The sequence below is a fragment of the Somniosus microcephalus genome, chromosome 14, assembly GCF_052327205.1.
Source record: "Somniosus microcephalus isolate GS21.2 chromosome 14, FLI_Smic_1.0, whole genome shotgun sequence".
NCBI classification, from domain to species: Eukaryota; Metazoa; Chordata; class Chondrichthyes; order Squaliformes; family Somniosidae; genus Somniosus; species Somniosus microcephalus.
In genome coordinates this window covers 129340904-129356524 of record NC_141000.1, presented here as the reverse complement: position 1 = coordinate 129356524, position 15621 = coordinate 129340904, and the positions used below count along the sequence as shown (strand labels likewise).

Here is a 15621-nt window from a genome sequence, read left to right as displayed (position 1 = left end):
CTTTAGCCCCACCCTCTGCTCTCTAGCCCCTCCCCCTGCTCACTAGCCCCTCCCCCTGCATTCTCACCCCTCCCACTGGTCTCCAGCCCCTCCCTCTGCACTGTAGCCCCTCCCTCTGCTCTCTAGCCCCTCCCCTGCTCTCTAGCCCCTCCCACTGCACTGTCGCCCCTCCCCCTGCACTCTAACCCCTCCCCTTGCTTTCTAGCCCCGCCCCCTGGTCTCCAGCCCCTCCCCCTGCTCTCTAGCCCCTCCCCTTGCTCTCCAGCCCCTCCCCCTGTTCTCTAGCCCCTCCCCTTGCTCTCCAGCCCCTCCCCTTGCTCTCCAGCCCCTCCCCCTGCTCTCTAGCCCCTCCCCCTGCTCGGTTGCTCGGCGCTCGGTGCCGGGCTGGGTTTGGTTCGGTTGTTCGAGCAGCGCGTTGCGGGTCTGTTGCTAAGATGGCGGTGTTGCCAGGAGAGGCCCAGCTGGACAGGCTGCTGCTGCTCGACCCGCACCTGGAGCAGCAGAGCGGCGACCTGCGGAGGAGGTAGGGCCGGGCAGAGCGGGGCCCACACACCGGGGGAGAGGAGAGGAGAGGACCGACCCCGGAGACAGACTTGCATCCCCGCCCCCAGAGAGAGAGAGGCCCGGGGGAGGAGCACAAAACACATCAACACCGGCAGCTCACAGACTGACTGACTCCCTCTCTGTGTCTGTCTGTCCCCCCCTCTCTGTGTCTGTCTGTCCCCCCCTCTCTGTGTCTGTCTGTCCCCCCCTCTCTGTGTCTGTCTGTCCCCCCCTCTCTGTGTCTGTCTGTCCCCCCCTCTCTGTGTCTGTCTGTCCCCCCCTCTCTGTGTCTGTCTGTCCCCCCCTCTCTGTGTCTGTCCCCCCCCCTCTCTGTGTCTGTCCCCCCCTCTCTGTGTCTGTCGTCCCCCCCCCCCCCCCCCCGGGTCTGTCCGCACCCCCCCCCCCCCTCCGGTCTGCCCCCCCCCCCGTCTGCCTCCCCCCCCCCCCCCGTCTGCCCGTCCCCCCCCCCCCCCCCCCGTCTGCCCCCCCCCCCCCCCCCGTCTGCCCCCCCCCCCCCCCCCGTCTGCCCCCCCCCCCCCCCGTCTGCCCCCCCCCCCCCGTCTGCCCCCCCCCCCCCCCGTCTGCCCCCCCCCCCCCCGTCTGCCCCCCCCCCCCCCCCCCGTCTGCCCCCCCCCCCCCCCCCCCCGTCTGCCCGTCCCCCCCCCCCCCCCGTCTGCCGCCCGCCCGTCCCCCCCCCCCCGGTCTGCCCGTAACTTCATAATGGAATGTTGCGTGGGTCGGATTTTGCATCTCCAACATTCTACCATTCATTTTTTTTTGCTTGATTAAAAAGTCATTTAATTTTTGATGCATATATAACCAGAGTTAATAATTTAGTGTGGGAAAGATTCACTATATTAATCCAACGTTCTTTTCTCTAGAAAAAAGAAGGCTGAGGGGTGACCTAATAGAGGTCTTTAAAATTAAGGCAGGATTTGATAGAGCGGATAGAGAGAGAATGTTTCCACTTGTGGGGAAGAGCATAACTAGAGGCCCTCAATATAAGATAGTCACCAAGAAATCCAATAGGGAATTCAGGAGAAACTTCTTTACCCAGAGAGTGGTGAGAATGAGAAACTCACTCCCACAGGGAGTGGTTGAGGCGAATATAGATGTGTTTAAGGGGAGGCTAGATGAGTATATGAGGGAGAAAGGAATAGAAGGATATGCTGATAGGATGAGATGAAGTAGGGTGGGAGGAGGCTCATGTGGACCATAAAAACAAAGATCGGTTGGGCCGAATGGCCTGTTTCTGTACTGTAAATGTGATGTAATTCTAAATACAGATAGGAATATTGTGGGCAGTTGTTTGCTCCACACTAGAGGAAGGATGTTGAGGCAATGGAGTGGGTACTGTGCAGATTCACTAGGATGTTGGCTGGTATGAGGAAATACAACCATGAAGAAAGATGGGAAAAATAAGGGCTTTAAATTAGAACAGAGGCGATTGCAAGGTAATTTGATGGAGGTTTTTGATGAGGTAACAGAGGGTGGATGAGGGCAGTCCAACTGATGATGTGCATTTGCACTTTCAAAAGGCGTTTGATAAAGTACCACATTAGACTTATTGGCAAAATTGAAGCTCATGGGATAGAAGGGGCAGTGGCAGCATGGATACAACATTGGCTACGGGATAGAAAACAGAGCTGTGGTGAATGGCTGTTTTTCAGACTGGAGGGAGGTTTACGGTGGAGTTCCCCAGGGTTCAATACTAGGATCACTGGTTTTGATGTGCATTCATGACTTGGACTTGGGGGTACAGGGCAAAAATTTGAAATTTGCAGATGACACACAACTTGGAAGTATAGTAAACAGTGAGGAAGATAGTAATAGACATCAAGAGGACATAGACAGGCTGGTGAATGGGTGGACAAATGGGAGATGAAATTCAATGTCGACAAGTGTGAGGTGATACATTTTTAGTAGGAAGAATGTTGAGAGCCAATACAAGCTAAATGGTACCATTCTAAAGGGGGTGCAGGAAGAGAGAGCCCACTAGTTGATGGTACAAGGACTAGGGGACACAGATTTAAGGTTTTGGGCAAGAGATACAGGAGGGACGTGAGGAAAAACTTTTTTACGCAGCGAGTGGTGAGGACCTGGAACTCGCTGCCGACGGAAGTGGTGGAAGCGGAAACACTCAATGTTTTCAAGGGGAGACTGGATAGACACTTGAGGGAAATAAACTTGCAGGGCTACGGGGATAGAGCGGGGGAATGGGACTGACTGGATTGCTCTACAGAGAGCCAGCACGGACTCGATGGGCCGAATGGCCTCCTCCTGTGCCGTTATGACTTTACGACTATGACTCTATGACCTAGGAGTATTTGTACACAAATCTTTGAAGGTGGCAGGACAGGTTAATAAAGCTTATGTGATCCTGGGTTTTCTAAATAGAGGCATAGTGTGACAAAAGCCAGGAAGCTATGCTAAACCAATAAAAAAAACACTAGTCCGGCCCCAGCTGGAGTATTGTGTCCAATTCTGGACACACTTTAGAGATTTATGAGAATGGTTCCAGGGTTGAGGGACTTCCGTTACGTGGATAGACTGGAGATGCTGGTGTTCTCCTTAGAGCAGAGAAGGTTGAGAGGAGATTTGATAGAGGTGTTCAAAATCATGAAGGGTTTAGATACACTAAATAAGGAGAAACTGTTCCCATTGGCTGAAGGGTCGATAACCAGAGGATTCAGGTTTAAGCTGATTGGGAAAAGAACCAGAGATAACATGAGGAAAAACTTGGTTACACAATGAGTGGTTAGGATTTGGAATGCACTGTCTGATGAGGATGGTGCATACAGATCCAGTAGTAGCCCTCAGAAGGGAATTGGATAAATACTTGAAGGAGGTAAACTGCAGGGATATGGGGAAAGAGTGGTGGAGTGGGACTAGTTGGATTGCTCTTTGCAAGAACCAGTGCAGATTCGATGGGCCGAATGGCCGCCTTCTGTGCTGCACTAGTCTATGATTCTAGGTGTGTAAAATTATTCAGATATTGGACAGAATAGATTTTAAAAAGTTTGTTTCCAGTGGTTGAGGTCTAGAAGGAGGAGACGGAGGTATAAAATTAAATAAGAGGTTTAGGACATCGAGTAGCAGATTCTTTTATTTAGTGTGGTTGTGGAATGCACAACTGGAGTTAGTAATTGAAGCAGAGGCTGTCAACGTTTAAAAATAGGTTAGTTAGGTGCAGAACGAAAGGGGAATAAAGGGATACGGGAATCGAGCGGGCACATGGGATTAAGATAACTGCTCATGAGGGTAAACACTGAATGGCCTGTTTCTATGATGTAATTTCTTAAGGTAATTGGATGAAGAATTGTCATTTAACTCCAGTCTGCTCTCGATAGTAGCCAGAAATTGGGAAATGACAGCTGCCAGACCCTTCTGTAGCATAATGTGGAATAGTACCGAAGCAAAGGGCTGCTGAATAGGAGCACTATTGCCTTCTGTGCACCATTTCTAATTGTCGACACTGAATCATCAGCGTGATGAGATGCTGCTATCCGCAATTGCAACCTGTGGGGTGGAATTCTGTTCATAGTATCTCGCATAGTGGCAGCTATTTATTAGATCTTTCCTGTGTTTACGTTCTTGTGAACCAAGTCTTCATCAGGAAATGTTGATGTAATCTTGACATGAGCTGTTCTTGGTGTGAGGAGAGCTTCCTTTTCCAACACCATTTCTGAAATAGCGTTAAACACTGCAGTTGTTTCCCGTTTGCGTGCAGGAAAGTGCTCATCTTCAGGAGAGTGTTTGTTTTAAGATGACTATTTCAGAAGTCTATTCAAGAGCTCCAGAGACCAGAGCACAAAATCTAGGCTGACACTTCAGTGCAGTACTGAGGGAGTGCTGCACTGTTGAAGGTGCCATCTTTCGGATGAGATGTTAAACCGAGGCCCCGTCTTCCCCCTCAGCTGGACGTAAAAGATCCCATGGCACTTTTCGAAGAAGAGCAGAGGAGTTCTCTCTGGTGTCCTAACCAAAATTTATCCCTCAATCAACATTACTAAAACAAATTATCTGGTCATTATCACATTGCAGTTTGTGGGAGCTTGCTGTGCGCAAATTTACTACCACATTTCCCACATTCCAACAGTGATTAAACTTCAAAAAGTACTTTATTGTCTGTAAAGTGCTTTAGGACGTCCTGAGGTCGTGAAAGGCGCTATACAAATGCAAGATCTTTTAATTCTACACAGTTGGGAAAGAGTATTACTAAAGGGAAATAAATGTACATTAGTAAAACCCACAGCCCCCATCCTGGATAATGCAACTCTTCTAACCTTGTTAATACAAATCACAGGAGTTTAGAGTTCTGAAATTAACCCCAGTGTTCTCCCTGAAGAAAAATTTACATCTGTCAGAAATGTCACAGAACAAGTCACGTGGAATGAATTACCTTGAGCAGTTAGCATTATGTGGACAAATTCAACAGCCATTTTGTGTATAGCAAGTTCCCTCAAACTGTAATGAATTGAAAGACCTACTTCATGTGTTTTTGGTGGTTGTAGTCGATAGATGAATGCACACCGAGGGAAGCACTTTGAATTGTCATGAGATCCACCTGAAGCACGAACAGGTGGATAGGTCCTTGAGTTGAATGCCTTATCCAAAGGATGGCACCTCCAACAGTGCACATGCTCCCTCTGTGCTGTTTGAATTGTGAGCGTTGATTGTGTGTGCAAGTCCTGGAGTGAAGCTCAAACCCGCAATCCACCATCTCTGTGACTGCTGCTTCCAAATGAGCCAAGATGATTTCAAGATTTGATAGGGGGAAACTATTTCCTCTGGTGGGGGGAGTCCAGAACAAGGGGGCACAACCTTAAAATTAGAGCCCAGCCGTTCAGGGGTGATGTCAGGAAGCACTTCACTCAAAGGGTGGTGGAAATCTCGAACTCAAAAGGCTGTTGAGGCTGGGGGGTCAATCAAAAATGTAAAAACTGAGATTGATAGATTTTTGTTATGTAAGGGTATTCAGGGTTATAACTCCCCTGCTCCTCTTCGAAATAGTGCCATGGGACCTTTTACGTCCACCTGAGAGAGCAGACGGGGCCTTGGTTTAACGTCTCATCCGAAAGACAGCACCTCCGACAGTGCAGCGCCCCCTCAGTGCTGCGCTGGAGTGTCAGCCTAGCTTTATGTGCTCAAGTCCCTGGAGTGACTCGGGCGAGTGTGCTAACCAACTGAGCCATGGCTGACACTGGAGTTAAGTGCGATGGTGACCTTGTGAAGTTTTTCCATTGAACATTTAAATACCCAACAGTACAATTATAGACTTTGACCTTTGGAATTGGAGTTGTGTGTGGCGATAGCACTTTGAGTGATACAGTACTACGGACTGGTAAAGTGCTGCTGGTTATGGATCTGTCACTGGAGATGGCAGTGATGGGACCAATTTGAGGTGATGAATTGAAGAATTAAGAACTCCCATAAATTGGAGTATCTCAGCAAAAAAAAAAAGGTTTCACACAACATTAAATTATACTGGCTTAATTCTTAAAAGATAGTCTTAAAGGTTTCCTGGCAAGTCATTATTACTTGAGAGACATTAAGCAGGTTTTATACCACCAATTACTGAATTATTAGAAAAAGGGGAATTGGAGATTCAAGTTACCGAACATATGTAGTTTAACACATCCTTAAGTCACTGCGTAGCTGGCCTGACTGGCAAAAAGTGGGAAATCAAGAAGTTAACTCAGATTTGTCAGTGGATTTCTTCCTACACTAAGGCACTGATAGTAGCACAAGCCACACTTCTTACTCTTGGATTCAATCCAACTGGGATAAGTCAATTATCCTGACTGCAGGTCAAGAAGTCGTTGTGGCGGGAGACCTCCGCAGACGTGCAGTGTAATGACTCTTAATTCCCCTGTTCCGGGGTCAGGAGGACTTAAACTGTGCTGAGGCTTGTGAAGTGAACAGCCTTGGTCAAATTAGCCAACCTTGAAGAGCGAATCCTGCACTCTCGAGAAGCATATATGAAAAAATTGTTGCATAGAATTACGTAGAATTTACAGCACAGAAACTGGCCATTTGACCACCCCCTTAGTGTATCCTTCTATTCCTTTCTCCCTCATGTTTATTGAGCTCTTCGCCTCAACCACTCCCTGTGGCAGCGAGTTCCACATTCTCACCACTCTCTGGGTAAAGAAGCTTCTTGATTCTTCATAAATATAAGATAGTCACTAATAAATCCGATTCCTTATTGGATTTATTAGTGACTGTCTTATATTTATGACCCCTAGTTTTGGTTACCCCCCTCCCCCCCCCCCCACCACAAGTGGAAACATCTTCTCTACGTCTATCCTATCGAACCCCTTCATAATCTTAAAGACCTCGATCAGGTCACCCCCCCAGCATTCTCTTCCTTGCCAATTCAGTCTTTCCTATCAGTTGTGTGTGTAAACAAAATGCTTCACCCCTACACCAATGTGATGTTTGTGGTCTTTGAGGGTGGTTGTTGATTTTATACCCATTAGGACCTGGATTGAGATTGGCTGAACTAATCGCACCTATTGCATTCTGCACTCATTGGTCTTTTTTGTCTAGAAATTCCTCTGTTCATCCAGTTCGCCTTCTCCCATCCTGGTAGTCACATGACACAACGATAATGGAGTTGTTGACTAATCAATGAGTCTACAACAGACCCCGACATGAGGCGAGGAAAACTACCAGTGGGGGAGAGCTTTGTGAACCATTGGCCCAAAGTCACCTGTTCCTCCCGAGCCCGCTACACTCACCACATGTCTCAAATTACTCATCCACTGGATCACAAAATGTGACTTTCTGAAAGGGCTGTAGATGCTCAGTTGTTGAGTATATTCACGAATGAGATCGATAGATTTTTGAACACTATAAGGGAATCGAGGGATAGGGTGTGAAAGTGGAGATGAGGTAAAAGATCAGCCATGACCTGAATGAATGGCGGAGCAGGCTCGAATGGCCTACTCCTGCTCCGAATTCTAATGTTCTTAAATCTATCTAATTTGCATTTGAATGAATCGATACTAACTGCTTCCACCATCTTCTGAGGGAGCCTGTTGCATAGATTTGACCACTTGTGCACTGCAATAACGTTTCCGCAGGTTAATTTATACCCCCTTCAAGTGCAGGCCGTGTCCTCTAGTTGTAGACAAGGTGAAGTAGCTAGTCACGGTCTACATTATCCAGTTCCTTCGATTTTTAATCCAGGCCCCAGTGGTGAAAAGCCATTTTATAACCCACCGTACCTCTCTGCCCGCTGGATTCTTTTTCAAATTAAAGCTGTCTCTCGCATGCTTGCTGTTGACAACCTGCAGCAGCAAGCTTCATTCTTTAGCAGCAATGTTCCTGTAAGCTGCGTGGTCGTGCCGCGCTCCAGGGATCCTGCGCAGCCGGCTTTTCAGTACAAAAACCCGCGCATGCGTGGTATTCTGAATACCGCTGAAAGGGGCCGCCCGGCGCCAAACAAAATTAGAGGGAACATTATCTATCTCCCGCACTTCTGCCCTCACCCCTGCCCCTCCCTCCCGGAACTACGGTAGAGTTCCCCTTGTCCTCACCTTTCACCCCACCAGCCTCCACATTCAACGGATCATCCTCTGCCATTTCCGCCACCTCCAACGTGATCCCACCACCAAACGCATCTTCCCCTCCTCTCCCCTTTCAGCATTCCATAGGGACCTCCCCCCACCCCCCCCCCCGAGACACCCTTGTCCACTCCTCTACCACCCCCAGCACCCCTTCCCCTTTGCCCGACACCTTCCCGTACAAGCGCAGGAGATGCAACACCTGCCCTTATACCTCCCCCCTTCCCACTGTCCAGGGCCCCAAACACCCCTTCCACAGCGATTTACTTGTACTTCTTGCAATCTAGTATACTGTATTCGCTGCTCACGATGCGGTCTCCTCTACATTGGGGAGACCAAACGCAGATTGGGTGACCGCTTTGCGGAACACCTCCGTTCAGTCCGTAAGGGTGACCCCGAGCTTCCGGTCGCCTGTCATTTTAATTCACCGCCCCATTCCCACTCAGACCTCACCGTACTCGGGCTCTTGCATTGTTCCACGGAAACTCAGCGTAAGCTCGAGGAACAGCGCCTCATCTTCCGATTAGGCACTTTACGGCCTTCTGGACTTAATATCAAGTTCAACAATTTCAGATCATAACCTCGGCCTCTATTACATTTTTATATATATTTTTTATCCACACCTTTGTTTTGTGCCCTTCCCCCTTTTTCTCTCTCCCACATGGCAGCTGTCTCTAATTCTGCCAGCGCATTTCACACCTCATCTAGAGCCGTCTTTTGTCTCCACCAGTCCGATCACCATCTCGTCTGGTTTTGAATATCTCTTAATGTCTCTTCACTTCTCTTTTGTTCTCTCGTCCCCATTTCCCAGCCCCCAAACTGGCCTTTTAATCTGTTTCATTTCCTGTGTTTTTTCAGTCCTGACGAAGGGTTTTGAACTGAAACGTTGACTCTATTTCTCTCTCCACGGATGTTGCCTGGCCTGCTGAGTTTTTCCAGCATTTTCTGTTGTTATTTTAGAGGGAACATTGTTTGGCAGCTGCCTGATTTAAAGGATCACAGTGCAAGTGATCAGTCTGTTACCCTGGGTGCACAATGGTATATTTTGCTAAATATTTTGTCAATGCTAATTCTAAGATGGCAGTGCATGCAATGCTGAGGAAAATAGGTCAGCATATGGGGTTTTATAAAAGGGCAACTGCAGCTAAACCCTTTTAGTTAATGCCTGTTCAGAGAGGCTTCAGGTGTGTAACAGTGTGTCTTTTATTTGTAATTGTCAAATATAAGCTTGAAGTATAAACTGGGATCAGTACAAGATTCTGCATTGGTGTCAGTCATTTCACAGCTGTGGGCTTTGCCAGGAATGTGTCCCGTGTGTCTGGATGTCAGACCCCTGGCTGGTTGCCAACAGAATAATCCTTGCTCCCTGTGATGTAATTCAAATGGCCTTTTCTGGGTTGACTTTGGACAGTTAGTTCGAGAGCCTGAAAGTCACTCGGACCAGAAGAATGGGTCAGATTTTGCTCAAACGTTTTTCAATTAAAATTCCCTCTACTTTTAGCATGAATTAAAAAAAAAAAGTATGTATATTCCTTCAGAAACACTCTCTCAACTCAAAGGACTTAATGAAAATGAGATGAGTAATCTTGCTGTGTTGCGCTGGTTGATACTCCAGTTTATAAATGTGTTTCTGTCTCTCGGCTCCGCTCTTCCCTTTACATTTAATGAGTACGGTAGCACAGTGGTTATGTCACTGGACTAGTAATCCCGAGGCCTGGACTAATGATCCGGAGACGTGAGTTCAAATCCCACCACGGCAGCTGGGGAATTTAAATTCAGTTAATTAAATAAATCTGGAATAAAAAGCAAGTGAAACCATCGGATTGTTGTAAAAACCCATCCGGTTGACTAATGACCTTTAGGGAAGGAAATCTGCTGTCCTTACCCGGTCTGGTCGATATGTGACTCCAGACCCACAGTGAAATGGTTGACTCTTAACTACCCTCTGAAATGGCCTAGCAAGTAACAGTTGTGTAAAAAACCGGCTACGACGGACTGCTATGGTGGCGGCTCACCACCACCTCCTCGAGGGCAATTAGGGATGGCCAATAAATTGCCTTGCCAGCGACGCCCACATCCCGTGAATAAAAAAAAATAAAAATTGTGCCTTGTTCACAAATGGGTTGTTAGCGCTTTCGCACTGCAGTTTAACTTGTTTTCACTCTTTCCTTTGCACTGGGGAGCTGCCTCTCTGCAGACCTCCTATACCTCCCGAGGTCCAGTTTAAGAACTCTGTTGTGAACCCACGGCCCATCCTCTGCAGTGTGCTCACTGCGTCAGTGGCGGGGCCGCTTGTTTGCGAATATCTTTAAAGGGGGGAAACAATGTCATGGTGTTCGGCTAAGGGAAAAGCGAACAAAACGGCCTGATTCGAAGGAGCGAGAAGAAATCTGCTTCGAAAGGGTGAATATGAAAGCTTGTATTTATAGGAAGCTTATCACACGTCACATATGTTGAATGACTTTGAAGTGAAGTGACTGTGATTATGCAGCAAAATGTGATTGCCAACCTGCGCACAGCAAGATCCCTCGAGCAACATTCTGGTTGGTATTAGTTGCAGGAGAAATGTTGATCAGGACAGTGGGCCATCTCTCTCTTCATCAAATATTGCCAAGGGGTCTTTAACACTCTTGGGAGAGGCAAATTGGACCTTGGTTTTATGTTTCAGCTGATAGACAGCATCTCACAGTGGAGCACTCAGCACAGTACTGGAGTGTCAGCCTAGATAACGTCCTCCAGTCTCGCAATAAACACTTCAACCCTGGAGGCGATATAAAATTCAGAGAATTGAATTTTGAGGAACTTGTGCTCTTCGGACCTGAAGGATCGTTACTGAGCGGAGCACATGGAAGATATTAAACAATTTAGGAAAGGTGAATCTAGAGGACCAACTTAAAATCTGGGCAGGGAAGCGTAGATTCAAACTGCTGAAAAGCAGGTTTAGGGCTGCGGTCAGGAAATTCTTCACATCAAGAGTCACCCATACTTGGAATGGACTCTGGACAGGGTGGTGGAATCAAAACCTCTTAATATGTAGTTGATGCTGCGAATGGGTGGGGGAAGTGTGGGGATGGGGAGACTGGCTCAGTGGCTGTCACTCCTGACTCTGAGTCAGAAGGTCGTGGGTTCAAGCCCCACTCCAAAGACTTGAGCACAAAAGTTTAGGCTGACATTCCCAGTGCATGACTGCGGGAGTGTTGCACTGTCTGAGGTGCTGTCTGTCGGATGAGACGTTAAACCAAGCGCTCTCAGCTGGCCATAAAAGATCCCATGAAGAAGAGCAGGGGAGTTATCGCCAGTGTCCTGGCCAATATTTATCCCTCAATAACATCACTAAAACAGATCATCTGCTCATTATCACATTGCTGTTTGTGGGAGCTTGCTGTGCGCAAGTTGGCTGCTGCGTTTCCCTTCATTATAACAGTAACGACACTTCTTAGGCAGTCCCTCGGAACCGAGGATGACTTGCTTCCACACTAAAAATGAGTTTAGAGGTGACTGATGAGTCCAATGCGGGACCTACAGTCTCTGTCACAGGTGGGGCAGACGGTGGTTGAAGGGGCGGGTGGGCGGGGTGCTTGGGTTGACGTGCGCTCCTTCCGCTGTTTGCGCTTGGCTTCCGCTTACTCCCGGGGAAGAGACTCGGTGTTTGGCACCTTCCCGGATGCTTCTCCTCCACTTTGTGCGGCCTTGGGCCAGGGATTCCCAGGTGTCGGTGGGGATGTTGCACTTTTTCAAGGAGGCTTTGAGGGTGTCCATGAAGCATTTCCTCCGCCCACCTGGGGCTCTTTTGCCGTGTCGGAGCTCCGAGTAGAGTGCTTGTTTTGGGAGTCTCGTATTGGGCATGCAGACGATGTGGCCCATCCATCGGAGCTGATCGAGCATGGTCAAAGCTTCGATGCTGGGGATGTTGGCCTGAGCAAGAACACTGACGTTGGTGCACCTATCCTGCCAATGGATTTGCAGGATCTTGCGGAGGCAGCGTTGGCGGTACCTCTCCAGTGCTTTGAGGTGCCTGCTGTACATGGTCCATGTCTCTGAAGCATACAGGAAGGCGGGTATCACTATTGCTCTGTCGACCAGACCATGAGCTTGGTGCTGGGTTTGAGGTCCTGGTCTTCAAACACACTCTTCCTCAGGCGACCGAAGGCTGCACTGGCACACTGAAGGCGGTGTTGGACTTAGTTGACAGTAGGCTCCCGAGGTATGGAAAGTAGTCCACGTTGTTCAATGCCTTGTCGTGGATTTTAATAATCGGGGGCAGTACTGTGTGGCGGGTGCAGGTTGGTAGAGGACCTTTGTCTTATGGCTGTTTCGTGTAAGGCCCATGGTCTCGTACGCTTCGGTGAAGGTGTTGACGATGGTTTGGAGTTCGACCTCCGAGTGAGCGCAGACGGAAGCGTCGTCTGCATACTGTAATTCGATGACAGAGGATGGGACGACCTTGGATCTGGACTGGAGGCGACGGAGGTTGAACAGTTTCCCATTTGTTCTGTAGATTAGCTCCACTCCAGCGGGGAGCTTACTGAGGGTGAGATGGAGCATTGCAGCAAGGAAGATAGAGAAGAACGTTGGTGCGATGACACAGCCTTAGCTTGACACCGGTTCGTACGTGATTTGGGTCTGTGATGGATCCGTTGGTCAGGATCACGGCTTGCATGTCGTCGTGAAGCAGGCGGAGGATGGTGACAAACTTTTGAGGGCATCCGAATCTCCTTAACCAAGACTCTGTCTTCGAAGCGAGTGTCCTCAACTCCATCCCGCAGCATGCTACCCGCCACCACCTCAGCACACCCTCAGCCCGGCATGAGGTTGAAAAGGCCATCCGACAACTGAAGAACAACAAGGCCTCGGGAGCAGATGGAATCCCCGCCGAGGCGCTAAAGCATAGCGGAGAAGCACTATTGGCGCGAATACATGAACTCATTTCTCTTATTTGGAAGGAGGAGAGCATGCCAGGGGATCTCAGAGACGCTGTAATCGTGACCATCTTCAAGAAAGGTGACAAGTCCGATTGCGGTAATTACAGAGGAGTCTCCTTGCTGTCTGCCACAGGGAAAGTCATTGCAAGAATCCTCCTCAATTGCCTTCTCCCAGTGGCTGAAGAGCTCCTCCCAGAGTCACAATGCGGATTCCGCCCACTAAGGGGCACAATGGACATGATCTTCACCACGCGTCAACTACAAGAGAAATGCAGGGAACAGCACCAACCACTGTACATGGCCGCCTTTGATCTCACAAAAGCCTTCGACACCGTCAACCGTGAGGGATTATGAAGTGTCCTCCTCAAATTCGACTACACTTTAAAAGTACTTCATTGACTGTAAAGCGCTTTGGGACATCCTGAGGTCATGAAAGGCGCTATAGAAATGCAAGTTCTTTGTTTCTTTCTAGATAGATGAGCAAGGATTTATTGAATATCTTAGTGCAGGCAGGAAAGGCTGAATTGTCTCCTCCTGTGCTAAAATCTCTTACCTATATTTACCTTTGATTTCATAAATCACAAATAGTGGCAAGTCCTGGGGTTTTAAACTACCAGGGTCAGCACACTCTCCTGGGAAAGATTCTGACCTCTCTAGCTCAGTGGCAACTGGACGTGATGGGACAGTTTATAGCCACGAGGCTCCATCTTGACTTGGAAAATACAGAATGATGCATTTAAGAGGAAGCTAGATAAGTACATGAGGGAGACTGGAATAGAAGGGTATGTTGGTAGGGTGGAAGGAGGCTCATGTGGAAACAGCAGCATGGACCTGTTGGGCCGAATGGCCTGTTTCTCTGCTGTAAACTCTATGTAAGAATGCCTTTCCTTGGGGGTGGGAGGGAGAAGGGAGTAATTTTTTTAATGTGTTTATGATGGCTGCTTCCTGCACCGCTGGAGCATTTCTTCCCTTCAGCCTCCAACACTTGTGAAAATTGACATGTTCTCATTCATCTTGAACTCGTTTCCATTTAGCTGTCAGGGTTGTTCTGTTAAGTCTGGCCTGAGCTTTTTTATTATCTCGCACTGGAGCCATTTCATGTCTTGATACGCTAAAGGACCAGACAATGGATCCTCACTTGTGGTTAAAAGCTTTGAATGGAATGTTTTTTGAATTGTTGTCAGAAGTCATAGGCAGAACCATAGTAACATCTCAGTAATGTGGAGAGCGGGAACACAGACTGCACAAGCTCAGCCTCCACCAGTCACCTCTTCCTTACCAAATGCACGCAATGCTTCAATGAAAAATAAATGATGCTCAATGATTTTTTTGCCTCTTTTGTGCCAAATACTTCTTCCTCAACAACTCTTTTATCAAGCTCAGGTCTGGCCAACTCTTGAATTCTACCTCTGTATCTAGAGGGACTCTACTAACATCTCTTAGTTCTTGATAGAAAAACTAAAGAACATAAGAATTAGGAGCAGGAGTCGGCCATTCGGTCTCTCGAACCATTCAATAAGATCATGGCTGATCTTCGACCTCAACTCCACTTTCCCACCCGATCCCCATATCCCTTGATTCCCTTAATGTCCCAAAATCTATCAATCTCTGCCTTGAATATACTCAACGCCTGAGCAACCACAGCCCTGTGTGGTCAATAATGCCAAAGACAGGTGACCCTGCTGGACTCCGGCCCCCCCCCCTCCCCGGCTCATTGTGGGTCTGAACATAAATCCAACATTTACCTTCCACCAGTTTGAACCTGCATCACTTTGTCCGACTACTGTATCATGGTTTAATTTAAGTACTGTTCCAGATTTATGCCATTTATTATCTTGTATATGCCTATGTAAGGTCACCTCAATTGCTGCCTTTCAGTGCTGAATAATTCACGTTTTTCCAGTCTTCATAATTCAGCCCCTCTGTTGCTGGAGATTAATCTCTTGGTACTTCTCTAAAACCTTCAGAGTTTAAATGCTTCCTTTGTCTTTTGGTGACCAGAACTGGACTCAATGAACAGGCCGGGGCTCTTTTCTCTAGAAAAGAGAAGGCTGAGGGGTGACCAGATCGAGATCTTTAAAATTATGAAGGTGTAGGGTAGATGTAGAGAAGATGTTTCCACTTGTGGGGGAGACCAAAAGTAGGGGCCATAAATATAAGACAGTCATTAATAAATCCAATCGGGAATTCAGGAGAAACCTCTTTACCTAGAGAGTGGTGAGAATGTGGAACTCGCTGTCGCAGGGAGTGGTTCAGGCGAATAGCATCGATGCATTTAAAGGGAAGCTGGCTAAGTACATGAGGGAGAAAGGAGTCGTAGAGTCATCACGGCACAGAAGGAGGCCATTCGACCCATTGAGCCCATGCCAGAACAGAAGGATATGCTGATCGGGTTAGAAGAGGAGGGGTGGGAGGAGGCTCGTGTGGAGCATAAACACCAATATGGACCTGTTGGGCCGAATGGCCTGTTTCTGTGCTGTAAATTCTATGATACACGTGGTCTGATTAGAATAGAATACAACTTTGAACATGACTTCCTCTGACTTGTGTTCTCCCGTTTTAGCTGCATAGCCCAGCATCTGATT

The 15621-nt window shown here is 48.1% G+C and overlaps 1 protein-coding gene across 2 annotated transcripts in view; it reads left to right on the top strand.

Annotated features, from left to right (window-relative positions):
• Positions 1 to 363: 363 nt before the first annotated feature.
• gbe1b (glucan (1,4-alpha-), branching enzyme 1b) overlaps positions 364 to 15621 on the top strand; it is a 474062-nt gene continuing 458804 nt past the window's right edge. For both annotated transcript variants that reach the window (XM_086007319.1, XM_086007318.1), the window contains exon 1: positions 364 to 523. In XM_086007319.1, coding sequence (XP_085863445.1) covers positions 435 to 523 — 89 coding nt within the window. In that variant the 5' untranslated portion in view covers positions 364 to 434. The remainder of the gene's footprint in view (positions 524 to 15621) is intronic.